The sequence below is a fragment of the Copadichromis virginalis genome, linkage group LG14, assembly GCF_057382275.1.
Source record: "Copadichromis virginalis isolate Kocher_CV1m ecotype Utaka linkage group LG14, C_Virginalis_male_GT1.1, whole genome shotgun sequence".
Classification (NCBI taxonomy): Eukaryota; Metazoa; Chordata; class Actinopteri; order Cichliformes; family Cichlidae; genus Copadichromis; species Copadichromis virginalis.
In genome coordinates this window covers 1,147,363-1,170,153 of record NC_140631.1, presented here as the reverse complement: position 1 = coordinate 1,170,153, position 22,791 = coordinate 1,147,363, and the positions used below count along the sequence as shown (strand labels likewise).

General features: G+C 42.9%; 1 protein-coding gene across 3 annotated transcripts; it reads right to left on the bottom strand.

Annotated features, from left to right (window-relative positions):
* Window positions 1-1,557: 1,557 nt before the first annotated feature.
* Window positions 1,558-6,611, bottom strand: LOC146693169 (zinc finger MYM-type protein 1-like). Of its 3 annotated transcripts, none has more exons than XM_085478951.1 (3): window positions 6,467-6,611; window positions 5,186-5,239; window positions 2,321-4,757 (listed from the first exon to the last, which is right to left on the bottom strand). In XM_085478951.1, the coding sequence occupies exons 1-3, from the start codon at window positions 6,548-6,550 to the stop codon at window positions 2,454-2,456; spliced, it is 2,442 nt and encodes an 813-aa protein (XP_085335077.1). In that variant the 5' UTR covers window positions 6,551-6,611; the 3' UTR covers window positions 2,321-2,453. The 3 variants fall into 3 exon arrangements, 2 of the variants coding, with proteins under 2 accessions (XP_085335077.1, XP_085335078.1); XM_085478952.1 differs by lacking the exon at window positions 6,467-6,611 and adding an exon at window positions 5,491-5,508; XR_014923907.1 differs by lacking the exons at window positions 2,321-4,757; window positions 6,467-6,611 and adding an exon at window positions 1,558-1,822 and having other exon boundaries at window positions 5,186-5,556.
* Between the last annotated feature and the right edge of the window lie 16,180 nt (window positions 6,612-22,791).

The following is a 22,791-nucleotide window of genomic DNA, read 5'->3' as shown; positions in this document are numbered from 1 at the left end:
CCGATTACAATAATTTTTTTATGTTTATCCCACTGATTATTTTTTTCAGTGTAGCATGTTCTATCTTGATAAGCTGTCTTATCACAGGTTAATCTTTCAAAACTATTAACAATGATTTAAGCAAGAAAAGGGCTACATGTCAACATACAACTCTTTATTTCTATAAATGTCTTACTTCATTCCCACCTGATTGACATGTGTAGGAATTATGAGTGATTGGCTCACTCTGTCACGGTCTGGCTGGCAGACTGTGGGGAGATGGGGAAATAGGACCCAAACGCCGGACTCTTCAGTGCAACAGTGTTTATTTACAAGGTGGTGAAGTAAACAACAATAAATCCCCAGTTTCCCAGACTCCCGTGTAGTGTCTTCTTCCAAAAGTCCCCGTGTAGTGCTCTCTCCTCCAGTGTCCCTGCACTCCTCCTGAGGGGGAAACAATAGAGGCAGCTGTTACACACTTGTCCCAGCAGGCATACACTCACACTTGACTGTGCTTGAAGACTGACGTGTAGTCAAACGCAATAATCCAGCGTCGGTGGAAGCTCCATCGCTCATCTAAATAGCTCCCCCGACAAGCCCAGATGAGGAGCAGGCGTGCGGCAAGGACTTTGGGCGTGGCCAGCCCTCAAGTCAGGCCACGCCCCCAGGGCTGAAGGTGCCTGTAACTTGGCCACAGAAGAAAGGCGACACACACACACACACACACCTGCCTACATACAGATGTGCACAGGGGCAGTGCAGACAACACACCAAATAATAATAATAATAATAATAATAACAACAACAACAGTCGTAGTCCCCACTGCCCACGGACCACGAGTCCCCAGAGTCGGGTCCGTGACACACCGTAGGGGTAAAAGTTGTTACCAATCAAATTATGATATGTTAAAGTTAAAACAAAACAACTGTTTTAGATATGATCTAATATACATTTTGTAGTTATCCTTATAATTACAAAATGTTTCATGTAAGATTTAAGTTTTGTGATTTAAATCTGACATCACCAAAGTATTTTGGAATTTGAATAATGTATTTTGTAACTGCAGTACACATGGGACTGTCTAGTGGAGACTTCATGGCTGTGCCTTCACCTGGAGACTGGCGGTCCATCACAGAGGGATTCCAGGAGCGCTGGAACTTTCCTCTGTGCTGTGCAGCTCTGGATGGGAAGCACGTCCAGACAAAGGCACCCCATATATCATATAGGAGACACACACATTGATATACACTAAATATTCATTTCATTTCTTTTTTGTGGTGCCCAAATTGATGCACCTGCTTGATTTTGTTTAAACAATTATTGCACACTTTCTGTAAATCCAGTAAACTTCTTTTCACTTCTCAAATATCACTGTGTGTGTCTCCTGTATGATATTTAACTGACCTTTTTTATTGTAACAACGATTTATACAGGAAAATAATGTCTATTAACAAGGTTGCCCAAACTTCTGCATCCCACTGTATTAGTATATTTTGTCATTAGTATAATATGAAATAAATTCTACATGTGTCAAGTCGTGTGCCAACATTTGCTGTGTAGTAGAACTGAGACATTAGTCATTATAAACATTTATTTGAAATAATATTAAAATTCTCAAACAGAAAAACATTAAACATAAATATATAAAATATAAGAATTTACAGAGAGACAGGAATAAAAAGGACCAGCTGCTCTCCAGAGCAGGAACAAGGCTGAGGAGGAAATGCTCCATTGGAGACTGGTGTGGCCTCTTCAGGGACACCAGGGTGGCCAGCTCCAGCGCCGATGGACCGTCCTGGGACCCGTCCCTCATCTGCCTCGGAGCCGTCCTCCTCTGTGGGCCTGTAAAACAGCACAAAACACAAAGAAATGAGAAGGCTGCTACTAGATTTTAATTTCAACATTGAAAAGAAAAAAAAAAAAAAAAAAAAAAAAAAACAGGATATAATCAGATTGGTTGTAGATATTTAGTAAAGGTGATCACAAGGCAATCCCACCGACTAAAAAGGTATCAGTGCTTGCTGTACATATCTGTGGGTGCAGCAGCAGGAGCTCAGGGACTGGGGATGCTCTGCTGCAGAATCAGTTGGTTCTATCAATACAGTATTAAATGTTAACATGTTGAATATAATCAGAGAAAGTATATACAGTGGTCCCTCATTTATTGCAGCAGGGCAGGGGTGTCACTAGGTTTTAAGGACAGGGGGGGCTTAGCCCCCAAGAGATGCACGCGACATGAACGAACGTAGTGAATGAGCACAAAATTTCACAAACAGAAAACAAAGACTGAGAAATTGTTTTCCTACTTTTTTGGACAGATTAAACATCCTAGGCCACCAATAGATCTATTGTTTTATTTCAGTCTGCTTTATAATACAGTACAACAAAAAAACAGAGGAAATGTGTTTGCTGCATCAATAACAAGAAAAAAACTGAAAATAAAAAAGTACATTTTTCTGGCTGCAATCACCAGTTACTTGGTGGGTGGAAGCATCAAAGAATGACGTCTGTTTTTAAGAGTGGCAAATCGGTCAATCACTCTGTTGTGACTCAGATGCTGAAGCGTGTCTTTTTCAATAGACATGACTGCAAGACTGTGAAGTCTTTTCTGACCCATTGTTTGACGCAGCCAGGAGTGCAGCCGACGCAGTGCACTAAAGGACCGTTCGCACGAGCAGCTGCTGACAGGCACTGTTAGGGCAACTTGGATGGTTGCCTTCAGAGAGGGAAACATGTCTGAATCAAGGAGGTTGTACACAGACAACATATTTTTGGGTGGACATCCAGCCTCTGTTTTCCGGGTAAGAAAGTTTCTGGCCACCAGAACCTCCTCTTTTTTCAGGTCAAGTCTGTAGTGCTTTGCAAGTTCATTCAAGTGTGGTTCACTCAAGAAGTTCTCAGATTTAGGACTGCATGCCTGGACGCCTTTTAGCAGCCCTGCATCTACACTGCAAAATCTTTGATCAAGCTCGCCAACCATCCGATCCACACAAGGGAAAAGTAACTCTCTTTTCAATGTGTCTGAGTTGTTCAATTCAGTGCGTGAACCCACAGTTGCCTCCAGGACAAAATCCTCCATTTTCCTCTGTTTGTGCCTTGTCTTGGCACCTGGTTCAGGGATACTGTGAGTGTTACACAGGGCCTTGGTTTTCTCATACAGCTCTGTAGCAAATGCATCTGAGTGTTTGCCCTTAAGTGTGTCACACACAGCTTGTTTGCAGATAAAAGCTTCTGCCAGGTCTAAAGTCTCTTTCTGCAGGAATTTGTGGAGTCCTTCGGTTACAGACAGAATCGACTGAAACATCAGTAGTGCATAGACTGCTGAGAACTTGTAGAGCTTTGCTCTGAGACCAACAGCTATGGGGGATCCAATTGCAGATAGGCACTCCAAAATGGCAGGCAATGTCTCAAGAACTGCACTGATTGATCGCAACTGACATGCCCAGCGAGTGTTTGAAAGTTGCACAAGCTCAGTTTTTGTCAATCCAAGCTTTGCCTGAGTCTCCATGAACTTATGATGATTGACTAGGGAGGTGCTGAAGAAAGAATACACACACTCCAACAAGCTGAAAAGCTCCACAGCCTCTGGGACAGCCTTGCAAGTATTGCACAAAACCAGGTTGAGTTGATGAGCATAACAATGCACATAGATAGCCTCAGGATGGAGCCTTCTAAAATGTGCTTGTACACCTCCAGTGGAGCCACTCATAACGGCTGCACCATCATATGTTTGTGCTACACACTTAAGCTCTGCAAGACCATAGTTTTGGATCTGCTGCTGAATCTCATTTGCAATGGACTGGGCATCAAATGATTTTATCTCTGCAAGTGCAAGGAAACGCTCCTTCACTGCCCCCTCTGACACGTACCTGACACAAACAGCTAACTGCTCTGCCTTTTTATCCCTTGCCTCATCCACCATGATGGAATAGACTTTAGACTTTGTCATTTCAGATACAATGACACTAGTAACTTCCTGGGCACAACAGTCAATCATGTCATTCTGGGATGTTGGTGAGATATACTGTGCATTTGATGGGGGATTATGTTTTTGAAGAAAAGCATCAAACTCCTTCAAAAGCTCCATGCACGCAAGAAAATTCCCTCTGTTTGGGCTGTCTTCACCTTCATCATGACCACGAAAAGGGAGTCCCTGTCTCCCTAACATAGAGGTGACTGCAACAATTCGTCTGAGATACTCTCTTCTTTCGACTATCTCACTCACATTTGCAGTTGCTATCATCTGTGCAACGTTTCCCTGTTTGCTAGTTCCCTGGTAGCTTTTCCATGTAACAACACTGTCCTTATGTGTTTGTGCCATCTCATGCTTGCCAAAGATGACTAAAGCTTTCTTCCAGTTCTTGCAACCGTTACTGACCAAACTATCATGTTTGATGTTTTTGCCAAACACTCTACATGGGAAGCAGAAAGCTGCATTCTGGTTGACTGAATATTCTAACCAGTTGTGCTTTTCAAACCAGCTGTGGTTAAATGCTCGCTTCTGTGTACCAAAAGTATCATGTGGATAGCTCTTCAGCTTCACCTGTCTGGGCCCTGTGTCTTTGTCACCTAAATCAAACCCTGTAGTAGAATGAGTTGCTGCAGCTGCTTCATCATTTTCCCTCTCTTGGCCTGTTTGCTCTCCTCTCTCTGTAATAACTTGATCTTCCTCTGCCTCTCGATCCATTTGCTGCAGCTCCTCTGTCTCTCCTTGCTCTCTCTGACTTGAACTTGCCTGTTGACCTTTTTCTCCCTCAGCCACTCCTTCTGCCTCACCCTTCAAGATACATTAAAACATACTGAATTGTAATGTAAATTGCTAATATCATGACTTCTGCTCCCGCTCCACAGTAATTTGTTGCTCCCAAATATTTTGAAGTTACAAACATTATATTTTGAGCACGCATGTGACTAAAATGGTTGCAATTTAAAGCCCTGAAAAATATTACTAAATTACTTGAATTGAAGTAATATTAAAATAGAACCCTCAAAAATATGTGAGTCAGGCTAATTTGACTTATATACATATCTCTCTCTTTGCTCTCTCCACTTTCTAACCTTGACTCTCCTAAATAAAAGCTCAAGTTAAACAGGTCTTATATGTTGTACCGTGACTGAAATGTTTCATATTTCATATCCATATTGAGTCCCATAAAATTCTAATCAGACTGTCTCCATCACTAATGACTCCATCCTTTGACTCACCTCTCCAGCAGACGTCTCTCCCCTCTGCCTCTCTGTGCTCCTCTGCCCTGACTCCTACAGGTTAATGGGGATGGAGTGATTATTATTATTTCCACTGATGATAACTATACCTGAATGAGCTCAGCTGGATTTTTCAGAGCTAAAACGAGTGACAGAAATTAACATTATGCTAACAATTTAACTTAGTGCGCTAGCCAGGTTTTTATTTACAAAATGGGGAGCACCTGGTTCATTATTTACATGGGACTCTCTGCTGTTAGCTGGAGCTAACTAATTGTTACTACCAGCCAGTGATGAAGACTTACTTTCTTGAAAAACTTGCGTATATCTATGATTTCTTGCCGTTTGCCACATGCACGCTAGTGTGCCCGCAGGTGTATACGAGCGGAGTGTAAAGTAGCAGTGAAAACGAGGACTGGATTTTCAGTCATGTGGATGTCCCCTGTGAACAACTGGAAGGGATTGGATAACGAAGCACTGACGCTACCTTAACAATGTAAAGCGAAAGGGACCAACCGAGTTATGATCATATTTGTGTGAATAGCGACAGGTTTATATTATTATTTCTTTAAACTCATATTCCTGCATCTTTATATTGAATTTGTCTGCAAGTTCTGTAAAAAAAAAAAAATCGAATAAGTTAAAAAAAAAAAAAAAAAAACCCACCAAATTATTTAGGGGGGCTTAAGAATATTTTAGGGAGGCTTCAGCACCCCTAAAATAGGCCTAACGACGCCACTGCAGCAGGGGTTCTCAGAATAACTAGCCCCTGGTCACAGTTCTCACAATTGATTCTCAAAGTGCAAACCTTTGTAGATTGCAAAACGTAAAAGTATTATTATGCCGCGGTTTGTCTTCATCTGCCCGCCACTTTCGTGCGCCTTTTTCCCTCGCGGTGCAGGTGTCTATTTCCGAATGAGGCTCATAGTTATGGGTGTTTTTGTGCTGTTTTTTCTATTGGACGTGATGGTTATCAAAACCAAACGTGACAAATTTGGCAAGCGCAGGAGACACGGCACGCAGGAGATTTGTCAATCAGGCTGCAGAATGCAATGCTGTACTGTGCAATAAAAAAATCAGCGAAAAAGCAAAGCAGTGACGGATGAACAGCGGGACCACTGTGTGCTGTTTATTAATAAACAAAATATATTCCTAAATGACAACATGCATAAAAGCAGAACGGTATTTGTACGTCAGTGGGAAAATAGCGGTGGCTTGCTAGCTTTTGTGCGGCTTCCCCGGGTCAGTGAAAACTTTCAAAAGAGAAATGAATGAACTTACCAGGTTGCCCGATCTCTTCACATATCTTCCTCCAAGCTCGGTCCTTTTTATTCCTGTCTGGGTACTGAAAGCAGCTGGTGTCATACAGCTCCGAGTTGTTTGCTACGCGTTGATGAGCCTTCCCTCCATTGAAGTATGAATGGCTTTGGCTGGATCTGCCCCTTTGACCTAGGTCAGAGCCACGTCACCAGGCTCCTGATTGGTTGTCGCGGCGCGATTTGACGCTGGAGTTCAGATTTTTCCAACTCGAGCCTAGACGCGAAACGCGCGTATGCACAAAATGCAACACAAAAACTGAGGAGCGTGGTTTTCACGCGTTTTTGCGACGCAAATCTGCTTCTGAATTTTTGCAGGACCCGCAATTGCGTGTCATCGCGCTTCTACATTAACTTTACATGTAAATCTGATGCTCTGATCGCGTCTATCGCGTTCGATTTGAGCAGACCGTAATTCTGTCGCACGGAGACCTAGCTTAGCACTTGCGCAGGTGAAGCCAAAGGGAAGATGTGCTTCACCATATTTTCTAGTCTTTGGCTTGGAAGGAAATTGGTTTGGAAACATATTCAGCGATGCTTCATCTCCTGCTTTGCGTTTGTGTAGGAGCCCCATCATAAACCTGTCCATTATGCTAGCAGTGTCCAAGAGTTCTTTTTTTTTTTCATACCGCGACCCCCCATAGGGGGTGGGCCCCACACTTTGGGAACCTCTGTTCTATGAGCAAGCACTTTGGTGACAGTGGGAAGGAAAAACTCCCTTTAAACTCGCCTGTCAGTGCGCCCCAGGGCAGCTGTGGCTACAATGTAGCTGCCATCACCTGTGTGTGAATGTAGTGTAAAGCGCTTTGGGGTCCTTAGGGACTAAGTAAAGCGCTATATCAATACAGGCCATTTACCATTTAACAGGAAGAAACCTCCAGCAGAACCAGGCTCAGGGAGGGGCGGGGCCATCTGCTGCGACTGGTTGGGGTGAGAGAAGCAAGGATTTAATTAAAAACTCAATTTACATGCATCCTATATGTGATCAGTATTAAAATAACATCTAATTTAGTAGAAATGTTCTCAGCCAGGAATAAAAGTAAGTCATGCAGGATGATGACATGGAAAAAAATCTGCTTTGTTCAACATCACTACTTTTTCTTGCCATTTGAAATAAGCCTGATAATAACTACAAGAAGTGCAAAAAATACGCTTTGCATGTCCTGGAACAGGGGTCGCCAACCTTTCTGATGGCGAGTGCCATTTAAAATTTCCTCAGAAGTCAGTGTGTCATATGATTGCATTAGCAATAAATTTAATAATGCTCTATATTAACAGTTACACACTATGTATCAGAATCAGAATACTTTATTAATCCCGAAGGAAATTATAGGTTACAGCAGGCAGCACGCTAATGGCGCATGCACACTTACAAAGGAACCTTCTGACCAAACTAAACACAAACAACACATTGGGAAGACATGTCAGAGAGGTAGGCTGATAGGAAAAAACAACGACAATACATAACATGAGGTGAGAGGAGGAGAAAAAACTCCACTCAGACTGAGCTCCTAGTGGGAGAACAGTTTGATAACAGAAAAAAAACACCTCAGCACAAAAAGCACATGACTATCAATACACCATGAAACACAAGATAAGCAACAGGGGCGGGTAAAGGGTAAGAGAGCCGGTGTAGACAGCGCATCCGGTCCTGCAGCATGTCTGCGCTGGTCCAGTCGACCGCCATCTTCCCCGGGAGGGGACAAGCATCGAAGGCGTTTGGAAAGGGAGGGGGGATGAGTGTGTATCAGTATATGTGTGTGTGTGTTTCCAGAGTTCAGCTGAGACAGTGTCCTTCGCCCTGCCAGGCTAAGTAAACCCAGGTGGCCTTGCATAGGAACAGACTCAACACAGTCGTCATCAGGGTGTTGTTGTTCGGCTCCAGCCTTGAGCCCACAGCTGGCGCCGAAGTGGTAGCCGGAATAAATGGTGATTTTTGTTTTATGCGAGCAACTCATGAGAATTTCAGAGCTGTTCTTTAACACTCCGACACTGGTCTCTCAATCTCCCGTTGGAGAGCTGCGAGCTTTTCCCTGATGTTATCAAACTTGTGCTCTGTGATGTTGCCATTCTTTTGCTCAAAGAGCAGATTTAGAGACCTCACGACCGCAGTGAGCTGTTCCACGATGTGATCCAACTTTCGCTCAGAGGTGTTATTCTGAGTATTCACGGCAGCCGTTAGCTTCTCTCAAGGTGTTAACCATGCTGCTCTCAGTGAGCCCGTTCGGAGAAGTCGCGCCTCGTCCCATCGTTTCAATCCCAGCGGGCAGCCTTGGGGTGTTTGAACAGCCGGTTCCGCTTCCTTAATTCTCCGATAAGCCAGGGCCAAGCCAGCTCCGATCAGCAAGAACCCTGTTATCATGGTTCCGAATAGGTAGATATCTTCAGCGTCCTTGATCGACAGTCCCGCCAGGCACATGATCCTCCATTTCTGCCACCCGTCCATCGTTTATCCGGCAGGGAAAGTCCCTCCAGGGCACTCAGGCTCACCGAGCCCAGACTTCTCGTTGAGAAAAGGGTGTCAATAGCATTCAGAGACCAGTTGATCAAATCCATAATTCCTCTTTTAGGTTTTAGAAACAGACTGTGAGAGAGTGTCCAGGGAAAGTAAAAACACAAGACAAGACAAGGACACAAGAGGCTAAGCAGGGAAGATAAGGGAGAGGAGGAGAGGAGAAAGGTGCGACCGCCTTCGCCGAGAGCTAAAGAAAGCTATATAGAACCACTTTATAGGATTATATTTGTTCGCAGATGTTGGCAGCTGTCAGCGAATAGTTTTCAGCTATTTTGAAACAAAAAAAAGACTTTTTATCCATAACAGCAAATGAACTGAACAACAGAAAATACAAATGCTATTTATGGTCTCCTCACAACAATGATAAGAAAAATAAACTGGGCCAATATGGCATGTTTGTTAATACAGAGACACACATGTTAATGTGATCTCTGGTGCCCCACTCAGAGACACAGGTCTCCAAGTGTCCAGCATTCAGAGGCTACCTGAGGACTCATGTGAGAGAAAACCTGCTCACACAGACATTCAGAGCCAAATACTGTCAATAAGGCCTCTGCAATCCATCACCAGTTCAGCTCTGATGATTCAGTAAGGACATCTCCTGGTCTCATCTTCATGTTTCCCTCTCACCACATATCCAAACCGACATCATGACCAGCAGCTTTACAGCTGTGGCTCCAGCAAACATCAGCTGATACTAGAAAGTGATATTAAATAAATTCTAACAACAGCTGATCAAACGTGCTGCTGTTGTTTAGCGCGACATCCGCTGGTTTCCTCTTTCTGTTGTGTTAACCAAGATGGCGCCAGTGTTCACGGCAAGCCGTCTCCTCCGCTTTTGTTTGTTGTTTATTGTCCTTCTCTCTATGTGCTGCCCTGATGTCTCCACGTTACTTGTCTATGATCGCCAAACTCTTTTGAATCTCCGGCCTTTGGACTACCAGACACAAGATTTTAAATGGAGATCTGACGATCCTCCTCCGCTTTCGAAGGACTTTCCTGATTACCTCCGCCACTTACCATCTGCCTTCTCTCAAAGGAAACGTTCACGGAGACGGGGTAAACGTGGCAGCATCCGTGTTCGTATCAAGGCCCTTTTAAAGTCCTATGTTGCAATAAATGATCGCTATTCTACAAACATTCTGTATTTCTGCCCTCCGAGACCATGCTAACTTCAGACTGTTCTGTCATCGCTGGATTCGCCCTGTCGGACCTTATGGTTACCTGGACCTCCCAGCTGATCTTCCACCCGGTCGGTGCTGGGTGCGGTCCTCCAGAAGAGGCGCGAATCTCGGCAACCTTCGCCTGCTGCGGCGTTCTCCTACCAGTAACAGTGTGACCACTCTCCGTATGGCCTTATTAAATACAAGGTCACTGACGAATAAGACTTTTATTTTAAATGACCTTATTCTATCGTCGGGACTGGATTTCTTATTCCTGACGGAAGCTTGGCTTCGCCCCGGCGAACTTTTTCCCTTCTCGGAGCTGCTCCCACCTGACCACGCTTTTATTAGCTCACCCCGGACCACTGGAAGAGGTGGAGGGCTAGCTTCAGTTTTTAAAAACAAACTTTGATGTCGGCAGCTGCCACCTGTTCTGTACCGCAGTTTCGAGGTGCAGTTATTGGAAGTGAACTGCGTCCCCTCCATCCTCTGCGCTGTGGTGTATCGTCCCCCGAAACTTATCAAGGATTTTCTTCCAGAATTTGCTGATCTACTGGGGAGCCTAGTGCCACGTTATGACCGTATATTAATTGTTGGTGACTTCAACATTCATGTTTGCTGTGAGGACAGTTCGCTAGCTAAGGATTTCCTCGCTCTTATTAGCACCCTCAATCTCACCCAGTGGGTAAGTGAACCAACTCACACTAAAGGTCATATACTTGATTTGGTCTTATGGTCTGGATATTTGCATCACGGACATAGAGGACTTTGGGATTTCAGATCACTTCCCGGTTTTGTTTAATACTGTAGCGAGCGATGTGGATTTGAACAGTGATGGCCCTGTGCGGCAATCGTGCACGATTAACTCCCAGTCAATCGCCCACTTCATTGATGCTTTCCTTGACTGTCCCCTCTCTGATGCTAACTGTAATGGGGTTTTATCAGCGGATGAGCTTGCTAACCTCTTTTATACTGCATGCGCTGACATTCTTAACTCTGTGGCACCTCTGAGGATTAAACAACCCTGGCTAAATGATACTACTCGCGCCCTTAGGCGTGAATGTCGTCGTGCTGAAATAAAATGGAGGAAAGACAAACTCCACGTCTCTCTGGACATCCTCCATAATTGTCTAAGTATCAAAAGTCTGTTAAAGCTGCCAAATCTGCCTTTTTGTCTAGCATTATTATGACTAATAGCCACAACCCCCGAGCACTTTTTAATACTTTTAATTCTGTGATAAACCCTCGCACTACCACTTATAGGGATGCCTCCCCTGCTCTTTGTGATAAATTCTTAAAGTATTTCTCTGATAAAATCTCAGCTCTAAGGGCTTCTCATCCATCTCATCCATCATCAATTTTAGACCCAGTTCCAGCTTCTGAATGCTTGACTGTCTTTCAACAGTTTGAGCCAGTGTTTTATTCTGCTTTAAAAGATATAATTGATCATCTCAAAATCTCTGGTTCCCCGCACGATATTCTTCCTTCTCGTTTCTTTAAGGAAGCTTTACATGTTATTGGTCCTTGTAGCTTATCTCTGCTGAATGCATCATTGTCATCAGGTTGTGTACCGTCTGTCTTTAAGCATGCTGTTGTGCAACCTATTATGAAAAAGAAAAATCTTGACCCTAATGCTCTCACTAACTACAGGCCGATCTCCAAACTCCCTTTTATTTCCAAAATATTGGAAAAGGTAATTCTAAAACAACTTCAGGCCTTTTTAGATGCAAATGGTATTAATGACAAGTTTCAGTCTGGTTTGAAACCTCGCCACAGCACAGAGACAGCCTTACTTAGAGTTGTTAATGATCTTCTTTTAACTGTTGACTCTGGATATTCTGTGGTCTTAGTTTTACTTGACCTGTCTGCTGCTTTTGACACGGTTAATCACAACATTCTTCTATCAAGACTGGAACATGTTGTTGGTCTCAAAGGTTTTATCTTGGTTAAATCCTACCTCTCAGAGAGGTCGTTCTCTGTTGCTATGGGGCAACACTCCTCGGCTTCTGCCCCTATTTATTGTGGTGTGCCTCAAGGGTCCGTGCTCGGTCCTGCTCTTTTCTCTTTGTACATGTTGCCGTTGGGATTAACTTTTAGAAAATACAACATCTCCTTTCACTGTTATGCCGATGATATCCAGATTTATTTACCTTTGAAATCCGATGTGTCTGCTTCTTTGCAACCTCTGTTCAACTGTTTGCATGAAGTTAAAATTTGGTTATCACATAATTTTCTTACATTGAACGAGAATAAGACCGAAATCATAGTCTTTGGTAGTCACACTCCGCTAGACCAGTTAGCTGATGCCCTAGGCCCTCTCGCTAGCCATCTCTCGCCCACTGTAAGAAACCTCGGAGTGTTCCTGGATGGCTCTTTTAAACTCGAGAAACAGGTGTCCACTGTGGTAAAAAAACAGCTTTTACCAGTTGCGTCAGATTTCCAAAGCAAAGCCGTTCCTTCCTTTAAAAGATCTTGAAAAGCTTATCCACGCATTTATTACATCCAGACTGGACGACTGTAACTCCCTCTACTCGGGCCTCCAACACTCCTCTCTTTGCCGGCTCCAGTTAATTCAAAATGCAGCTGCGCGTCTTTTAACAGGTACGAGAATTCATGAACACATAACTCCAATCTTAGCCAAATTACATTGGCTCCCTGTTAAATATTGTATAGATTAAAATTAAAATTCTTTTGTTCACTTTTAATATTTTGAATAATTTAGCGCCCAGTTATCTTTCTGATTTACTCCATTCATACAATCCCAACAGAGCACTTAGATCGTCCAATCACAGGCTCCTAGCACAACCTAGGACTCGAATGAAGTCGAGAGGCGACCGGGCCTTTGCATCCGTGGCACCCAGACTCTGGAATAACCTCCCCGTTCATATTCGCACTGCCGAGTCTATCCAGTCTTTTTAATCACGTCTTAAAAGTTATTTTTTTACTTTGGCTTTTGATTCTGTCTAGTTGGCTGTTTTAGCTTGTTGCGTTGTTACCTATTGTTTGTTGTCCTCTTCTATTGTTTGTTTTAACTGTCTCATGCTTTTACTGACTGTGAAGCACTATGGTCAACACTGTTGTTTTACTATGTGCTATATAAATAAATTTTGATTTGATTTGATTTCTGGCGCAAAGTGGGCTGTTACACCCCAGCCTAGGCAACCGGCGTGCAACGTATGAAAATAAAAATAAGAAAAACACACGAGAAAAAAAAAAAACTACAGCTCTCCACCAAAATCCCAAAACGAAGGTGTCACAAACGAACATATTAACAAACCCATTCACAGCTATTTACAACAGACTATTTATTTACAACAAACCACCAAACTACTTACAACACGGGGGAGATCGCAACCATGACCAACTGACACACAGGGCTTAAATACATAGAAGGAGCAATCAGGGAATGGACCACAGGAGGGAAACACAGCTGGGGCAAATTAGACCTGACGAGACAAGGAAACGTAAACTGAACACACTGAGATAACAACAGACCTTCAAAGTAAAACAGGAAACACATGACAGTCACGCAAAAACAAAACACTGACAACACCGAAACGTAACAGGGCGATAAATAAACAAGAGAGAAAAGCCGATCAGCTGATCATTGATCAGTTTCATGATTGAAGTAGCAACAGGAGAGGGAGGGGGAGAGGATGAGAGAAGAGGCAGCTGCAGCGTAACGACAGAATAACTCCAGCTTTGTGTCTTTTTCCATCCTAGACAAACTGCGTCCCTTCTCAGCTCAACATGAAACGCGTAATATTTTCTCTGAATGCGGGACGATTGTTTTTTAAGGAGCAGTTGGCAACTCTACTAACTAACCTTATGTTAGGTTTTGTATTGTTGATTGTCATTTATGCTTAGAAATATTTACTCATATATGCTTAGAAGTATATAATCATTTGTAGATTGAAAGAATGTCTCATCCTAGGAGGTCTGTAACAACTCTGTGTAGCATGAAGAGGGGAGTGCGTTCACTCTTCTACAGAGTGCTCTGGCATAGATCACACACCTCCTAGGAGAGATCGTATCTTCTCTTGCTGATATATGGCATAGCAAACACACGTATATATCTCTTTAAGTATAAGAGCCTTTTGTTCAGATGGACCCGCTGGACTCCTGGCACCAGCTTTGGGGAGTCTTCACAGGGTCACATCTTGACCTCACACACACACACACACACACACACACACACACACACACACACACACAGGCAAGGTACTCTTTGTGTGTATGTAGACGTCATATGTTAATGAACCGATGCATATTCATGTAACCTCAATAAAAGAACAGTGTTACGGGAGAACGGACGAGAGCAACTGGGGTCAAGCGAAGGAACGGTGTTTGTCTGGTTCTCTCCCGTGCACGAGAAACATGAAGAACTTTGCCTACGTACCTACCTACCAACTGGGACTTAACTCCTCTCTGTGCAACTGGATTGTGGACTTCCTCACTAACCGTAGACAGAGTGTCAGAGTGGGTAAGAACACCTCTTCCACCCTTGTGGTCAACACCGGTGCCCCTCAGGGGTGTGTCCTGAGCCCTCTGCTATACACTCTCTTCACCCATGACTGTATTTCCTCCTGCGCGTCCAATCTCATTGTTAAGTTTGCAGATGACACTACAGTGCTCGGACTTATATCCAACAATGATGAGACAAACTATAGGACAGAGGTGCAACAACTAGAGTCATGGTGCCACGACAATAACTTGGTCTTAAACACCAAAAAGACCAAGGAGATCATTGTAGATTTCCGGAAGAGGGGTCATAACAACCATCTGCCTCTCTTCATTGGCAGTGAGGCGGTGGAGAGGGTGAGCAGTTTTAAATTCTTGGGGGTAACTGTGACCTGTCCTGGGGCAACCATATCACCTCAGTTGTACGGAAGGCCCAACAGCCCCTCTACTACCTGAGGAGACTGCGGAGCGCACACATTCCCAGATCTCTGATGTTGAACTTCTACAACTGTGCCATCAGCAGCGTTCTGACGTATGGATTTCTAGTGTGGTTCCCCAGCTGCACCAAGGCCGATCAGCAAGCACTCCAGCGGGTGGTGAAAGAAGCTGGCAGAATTATTGGAACAAGTCTGCCAGAGATCAGTAATATCTTCCCCACTCGCTGTCTGAGGAGGGTGCACAGTATCCTACGGGACCAACATCACCCTGCGCGCCACCTTTTCCATCTGCTGCCCTCAGGGAGAAGGTACAGGTCTATACAGGCCAGAACATCCAGACTGGCCAACAGCCTGTATCCACAGGCTGTGAGGCTCCTGAACTCTCTGCCCCCCTCTCACGGACAATAACCATATCCAACTTCTTAATAGCAATGAACTGGTCTGCATTGGTGCATCATATCTTTATTCTCTTCCCCCTCCTGCCCCCCCCCCCCCTCTTTCTTAAATAGATAACTATCATATCTGATATCATATCTCACAGTACAATAATATTGAATGGGTTGCATTGTTGTATTTTGTCATCATGTTTCTCAGGTCTTTGTCTGAATTTCTACGAACATTATTGCTAAGGATTGTCTTATTGCATTGGAGTCACACTGGGTTAAATATGTACACTTGGGTTTTAAGGGGTATTTATTATTTTCTTCTTTTTTTTTGGGTTGTATGGAAGCCCCAAACGCAATTTCATTGTTCTTGACAATGACAATAAATAAATAAATACTAAATACTAAATACTAAAATACTACTTCGTGTCTTGCTTGCTGTGTAATTTTATTGCCTTCAACATTCCAGCGAATAGGTTCAAACTACAAACCTATCATTAATTGGTCCTTCGAGAGCCGGAGCCCTGGAATCGGCATTCACCGAGGGGAGGAGGGACACGCTGAAAGACTGACGTCAGCCAGGAAGTTCCTGTGGATTAACTGTCTGTCTTTTCTCCTCGATGAATGACGATCGGCGGGATCCGAGGCTCATATTACACGCTAAGCAACACCAAGTAAGTTTAAAGAGCCCGACTCTATAACCGTGTGGTTGTGCAGTCTCCGCCACTTTGTGAGGCGTTGAGAAGTTCGCTACTTTGTGGAGCAATAAGTGAGTTTTTCGCTGCTTTGTGGAGCGATAACTGAGTTCCTCGCTGCTTTGTGGAGCGAGAGGTGAGTTCTCCGCCGCTTTGTGGGGCGTTGAGAAGTTCCGCGGGGCCCAGAATGTGCTGGACAAAAGGCCTATTTTGTGTTGTTGTTGTTGTTGTTGTTGTCGTCGTTGTTGTTGTTGTTGTGTGACTGTGTGCGGAGCAGAACACGTGGTCTGTGACACCGACTGTTGTTGTTATCATGGGTTCCTAGGCAACCAAGAGTGAGTCAGAGGGTGACAGACGTTTATGCTGGACTTTGCTCCTGGCAGCGCAAAGTATTTAAAAAAAAAAAAAAAAAAGGAGAGCGACGGCTCCTTAGCTGCGCGGGTTCACGCGAGCACGGTCGCGCGGGTTTCACGCGGACCTGAGCCGTGCGGTTAATCGCAGGCTTATAAATGGAAGAGATTCAAATGTCAGAAGTTTTCAGAAAACACACCAGCCTTGAAGAGCGTGTGGAGAAGGCCAGCCCACATCAGCAGCTATGCTCTGGTGGGTGGCTTTCCCTCCACCCCTTGCTGACACAAAATGTTTATTCTTTAACTTGCCCTGATCGACAACAGCCTGTGTGCCAGACCATAGATTTAATTGAGGTGGATAATTGTTAAAAGCAATCTGCATTAAGCTTAGGGTTGCTCAGATTTAGTACAATGACATATGAGGTGAAGTGATATAGATAAATATTTAAACTAATGAAGTGCATAGAGGCACTTGACCTGTGTGAAAGACTGTCGTCTTATTATGAGCTATTGTTGAGATATAGAGCACACCTGTGAAAACAACTAATATGCTGAACCTTGTATGAAACAGCTGAAAACTACATGATGGAGAAGCTGAATTGAATATGAAAGTGTAAGACTTTGCCACTGTGGGCAAAGCATGCGACCACTTTTCTGAGCTGATGAGCAAGCTACACATTATCAGATCGAGAGCTGTCTGAGAACTCCTCAAAGAGAGGGAAACAGTACTATGATAACTATGATAACTGGAGTGTGCAGAGTTTCCGTGAGCAGTTTTCCTGCATCTTGACTCATGTGTGTGGAGTGTTCATAGCATCAGCATCATGTTTCTGTTTATTTGTTTTGTTGGGTTAAAAATAATTAAATAAACTTGTGATCATACATATGGATCACCATGGCACATATCATCAGCCATATGATTTATTTATGCAGATGAAAAAGTGAGTGTGATTGTGTTTGACGTCACAGTGTCTTTGTGCGCTGTGTAAAAGTAATTGCCTCCAATTGTGAGAGCGGTGATTCAGAATCAGAATCAGAATACTTTATTGATCCCTGGGGGAAATTATTTTTTGTTACAGTGCTCCATTTTAAACCAACATTAAGACAAGACAGACAATACGCTAACTAAGAATAGTACAATATATACATATATATATATACATACATACATAAGTCACTTATAAATAAATAGTTGGAAAAGAAACATGTGTAGCTGTAGCAGCAAACAGTGTGTTAAGTGGATGCGTTGTACAGGGAGATGGCCACAGGCAGGAATGATTTCCTGTGTCGTTCAGTGGTGCTTTTCGGTAATCTCAGTCTCTCACTGAACGAGCTCCTGTGACTGACCAGCATGTCATGGAGTGGATTCTGCAGGTCACCGGCTATTTGAAAGAGAAAAAAGAGTGAAAAAGAGAGAGAATTTATATTGTAGATAAAAAATAATAATAGGAAAAAGGTTTTGTGTTGATCAGCCAAGAACAACTACAATCTCATTTTCTGCTTTTAAGAAAGGACTGTTCACAAAAACAGAGAGAGAGAGAGAGATGAAGCAGTGATAATAATGAAAATGTCTTAGTTTGTCACTTTCAGGTGAAAAGCAGACCTGAATCAATTTTCCACATGCAGCGGTCGGAAGAAAGTTATAGTTTAACATCATTGGAAACATTCAGGCCAAGTTTCTGGCTGACTTATTTACAGCACCATGTGTCTCTCAACCTCACAAGCAAGCGCTCACCCCTCCCTGAAGACAAGGAATGCAGCTCCAAAGCAATAACATGATAAAGAGACAGCAACAAGTCCTGAGCAAAGAGTCCCAGCAAGCAGCAGCAGTGTGGACAAACAGCATCAGAGAAGAAGAGCAAACCCATCATCCTGACTGATCGGATGAATGGCACTGTGTTTACAACAAGCTACAACTTCACTGTGCATGTGAAGAAAACTTTTGAGGAGAACTGAGGAGACTGTTGGAGTTTGACATTTGCCACCTTTGGAGTAAAATGGCAAGAAGAGACAGTGGAACACAGGACAAAGCTGAAGTGAGGTGATGGGGGTTGATAGAGGCCATAAAACTTGAGTGCTGAAGAGGTCTGCAGCTTTGGAGATAGCTGAGACCCATGTTGACAAACAACAAAACCAACTGGTATGTTTGAATGTCTATTCTACATACATTTGGACTCTGGTCCTATGGACAATGATGGAAACAACTGGAAGAGACATTTATGACGCCCTGCAGAACTCAAACCACTCTGCAGAGAGACATGTGATTTGCACACCCGGAGGAAGCATCACCAAGCTGAGATGTTTTTGAAAATGTTACTTTCTTATTTCAACTATTAAATTAACAATTTATTTGTTTGCTCGTAGGATGCAGGTTGCCATTGGATGAGATCAATGAGGAATGGGATAACTGCTAATACATTTGTCAAACTGTGTATTTATACAGTAATTTAGGGTGATTTGACATATGCTGTGTATAACAATGTTTGCATTGAAACTGTCAGACATGAGGTATTCATACCTGGGAGCTTTTCTAGCATAAAGGTCAAAAAGGGGGGATGTTAGGTTTTGAATTGTTGATTGTCATTTATGCTTAGAAATATTTACTCATATATGCTTAGAAGTATATAATCATTTGTAGATTGAAAGAATGTCTCATCCTAGGAGGTCTGTAACAACTCTGTGTAGCATGAAGAGGGGAGTGAGTTCACTCTTCTACAGAGTGCTCTGGCATAGCTCACACACCTCCTAGGAGAGATCGTATCTTCTCTTGCTGATATATGGCATAGCAAACACACGTATATATCTCTTTAAGTATAAGAGCCTTTTGTTCAGATGGACCCGCTGGACTCCTGGCACCAGCTTTGGGGAGGGTCTTCACAGGGTCACATCTTGACCTCACACACACACACACACACACACACAAAGGCAAGGTACTCTTTGTTTGTATGTAGACGTCATATGTTAATGAACCGATGCATATTCATGTAACCTCAATAAAACAACAGTGTTACGGGAGAACGGACGAGAGCAACTGGGGTCAAGCGAAGGAACGGCGTTTGTCCGGTTCTCTCCCGTGCACGAGAAACATGAAGAACTGTGCCTACTCGTGTCTTGCTTGCTGTGTAATTTTATTGCCTTCAACGTTCCAGCGAATAGGTTCAAGCTACAAACCTATCACCTTATGAATAAAATAAAGTTCACTGTCAGTAACATCATAGCACCCGCCCAGCTGTATAGAAACTCCGTCATGCTAGCTAGCATGCAGTACGAGTTATTGTAACTGACTGTAAAAAGTCAACACAACAAAAATAATCTCCACCTAAACTTGGTTTATATCTGACCCAGATGGACTGCAGGTCATAACTTCTTACCTCAAGTTCACCTGACACTCAGACTGGCGGCCTCCTCCTGCCTCCCCTCTCCCTCATCCACCTGCTGGCCTCCACCACTTGTTAATGTTACTGAATCTGTGGAAGCTCTGCGATGCCACCACCAAACAACTGAGTTATTTTTACACACCGGCCATCATCTGGCCAATCCACCACCTCTCATTGTTTATACCTGTCCTGGAATGTGACACGTGTCACCAGTTTCTCCATTCAGATGGGATTGGTGTGAGAGTAACAAGATTTCAATGAGAGGTCTAAATAATAAACCTGAATACAGATCACATGGAAATTCCAGGCATAAATTTAATATAAAAATCTGAGCTGATCTTTCAGAAAATACTGATGATTCATACCAGAGGTGTGGACTCGAGTCACATGACTTGGACTCGAGTCACATGACTTGGACTCGAGTCATTAATTTTATGACTTTAGACTTGACTTGAAAAAATGTTGTAAGACTTGTGACTTGACTTGGACTTTTACACCAATGACCTGGGACTTGAATTGGACTTGAACCGGTTTACTTGAAAAGACTTGATATTTTACCCCAAATATAAAATTTAACACGCATATTATATAGAGATTGAAAATGTGACGTCATTCACGGGTAAAACCGCAAAGGATTCTGGGAACGCGTGGCAAGCGGTACTAGCGCACGCAGGCTTTCAATTGAAATCAGTCACACAGCGATAAAAAGAAACACAAAAATGTCAAGAAGCTGTTGTATTATTAACTGCAATAGCCGGTCACATGACAGCCACGGGAAGCCGACGGGTAAAGAGATCGGTTGTTATCGGATTACGTCGTTGAAGAGAAATTGTTCGAGCCATGTTTCCGAAGTAACAAAGAGGCGACGGGTGGCCTGGATTGCAGCCATTCAAAGACCAAATATAACGTCCCAGAACACTCCAGCTCACAGGTTAGTCTGCTCCAAGCATTTACACAAAGGTCAGTGTTTTTTAGTAGTTAATGCGTCATTTTTCATAACATAATTGGTGATATAGGTTACAAGCAAGTCTGGCGCTGAACAGAAATGGTCGCACTATGCTCCTTTATTTATTGTGCATAAATAGTAAATTGTCCTGACACAATATTGTGTTTCGCCTCTGTTATTATGGTACATTGACAAAAACATATACTTTTATTCACAGGGTAAAACAGGTTTTTTGTATCACTAATTGCCCAGTACGATTACAGCATACAGTATTATTGTCACTGCTACATTTCTGTGATGCTACCAGAAATTATTTCCACTGCTAATTAATTACCGTTGAGCTCAAAGGTCCTATTAATAAACGGTTAATGAATGTGTATTTATGAAGACGATTTGTGAGACTGGTAAACTTATGATACGTACGATGGTCTTTCGTTCTACACGGTTTCAAGGTCCTGCACCCATCCGTCGGTAAACTGTACCTGGGCTTGTTGCAGTGACCTGAAGTTACTAAACTTCATGAGTGTGTGCACTCACTCCAAGAACCGTATGATTATAAATATGCATATAAATATGCTACGATGAGATAGCTGACTTCATCTAACTAGCAAATGTTGTCCAGGCTACGTTGGTGATGCAGTTTTTTTAATGTGTATGATATTTTTGTCATGCGATTTTAAAGCTGGTCCTACAACCGCATCCAAGAATAACATGCAGCTTATCTCAGAACTGTCGGTGAAAATTATTCTTGGAGCTAGGTTTAATTGAGCTGCATTTTAAAGAGGTGCAATTTCACAATTTGTGTATATTTTCTAAGTTCACTATTTTGTCATGTGTTGAGAAAAACACAGATTTTAAAATTACATGGTCTAATATTTATATTTAGCATAACTGCAACATTATTTTTTCGTTGTTTTTTTTTTTAAAGACTCGAAAGGACTTGAAATTCAAAGTTTCAGACTTGTGACTTGACTCGGACTTTTACACCAGTGACTTGAGACTCGACTCTGACTTGCCTGACATTACTTGAGACTTGACTTGAGACTTGAGGATAAAGACTTGAGACTTACTTGAGACTTGCAAAACAATGACTTGGTCCCACCTCTGATTCATACACATAACATGCTGGTTATTTGTTTTCTGACAGTTGGTTAAAATTTGCCCTACAGAATAAACAAAAGCTAATTATACAGATAGGGCTTGGCTCTAATATTCCTGATATATTTTATGTACATTAAAGTTAAAGGCACTTAAATTTCTTTAATTATGCTGCCTGCTAGCCTTTAGTGCCACAACAGATAGTGCCCTATCCACATGTGACACAAGTATTACAAGTATTTCACACAGCAACACATACATGTTTTCAACTTATTTTAACTTTTACTTATTTGTCTCCATGCTGGGGGAGCTGCTTCTGCTTAGCTCTGCTGGGAATCCTTAAAGCTGTTTGGGACTTCCAGTCAGCAAAATAATCAACCATAAGGCCACCCCTATAAAAGACATTCTGGAGGCGCCAGATGGTTTCCTGTGTCAGCTGAAACACACATTATACAACTTATGAATCGTGTCTTTGTTGCTGTTTTGGTTTGGGGGGGTACGGATGTCAGTAGCCTCACCTGTCCCTGTACTGTGTCTGCTTTATTCTATTTTGCTTTTCAAATCTGCTTTCAGCACAGACACCAGACATTCCCATTGAAAAGATCTTTTTCAATGGGAATGTGTGCCTCGGGCAGAGTCTTCATCAGCAGTCATGTTCAAGCAGGTCTTACTGGATGCTTTGCATTTGGTTTGTTAACTTCAGCCCTGAACTAACATAGTCAGTCTCTGTGTATAACTGAAGCTTCTGATCACTTACGAGCTGAAATGGCAAATCACCATATCATTTATTTCAGTGCTTCACTGTGAGAATCTCCCCATCACTTAATACACATTTCTATAAGTACATTGCAATAATATGATAATT

What these genes read in the sequence shown, in the direction of transcription:
- LOC146693169 (XM_085478951.1), bottom strand. Translation starts at nt 6,550, where the DNA reads ATGACACCAGCTGCTTTCAGTACCCAGACAGGAATAAAAAGGACCGAG. An exon ending in TGAAGAGATCGGGCAACCTG is followed by an intron (nt 5,240 to 6,466) that starts GTAAGTTCATTC and finishes ATTAACCTGTAG; the next exon opens with GAGTCAGGGCAGAGGAGCAC. An exon ending in GAGAGACGTCTGCTGGAGAG is followed by an intron (nt 4,758 to 5,185) that starts GTGAGTCAAAGG and finishes TGTATCTTGAAG; the next exon opens with GGTGAGGCAGAAGGAGTGGC.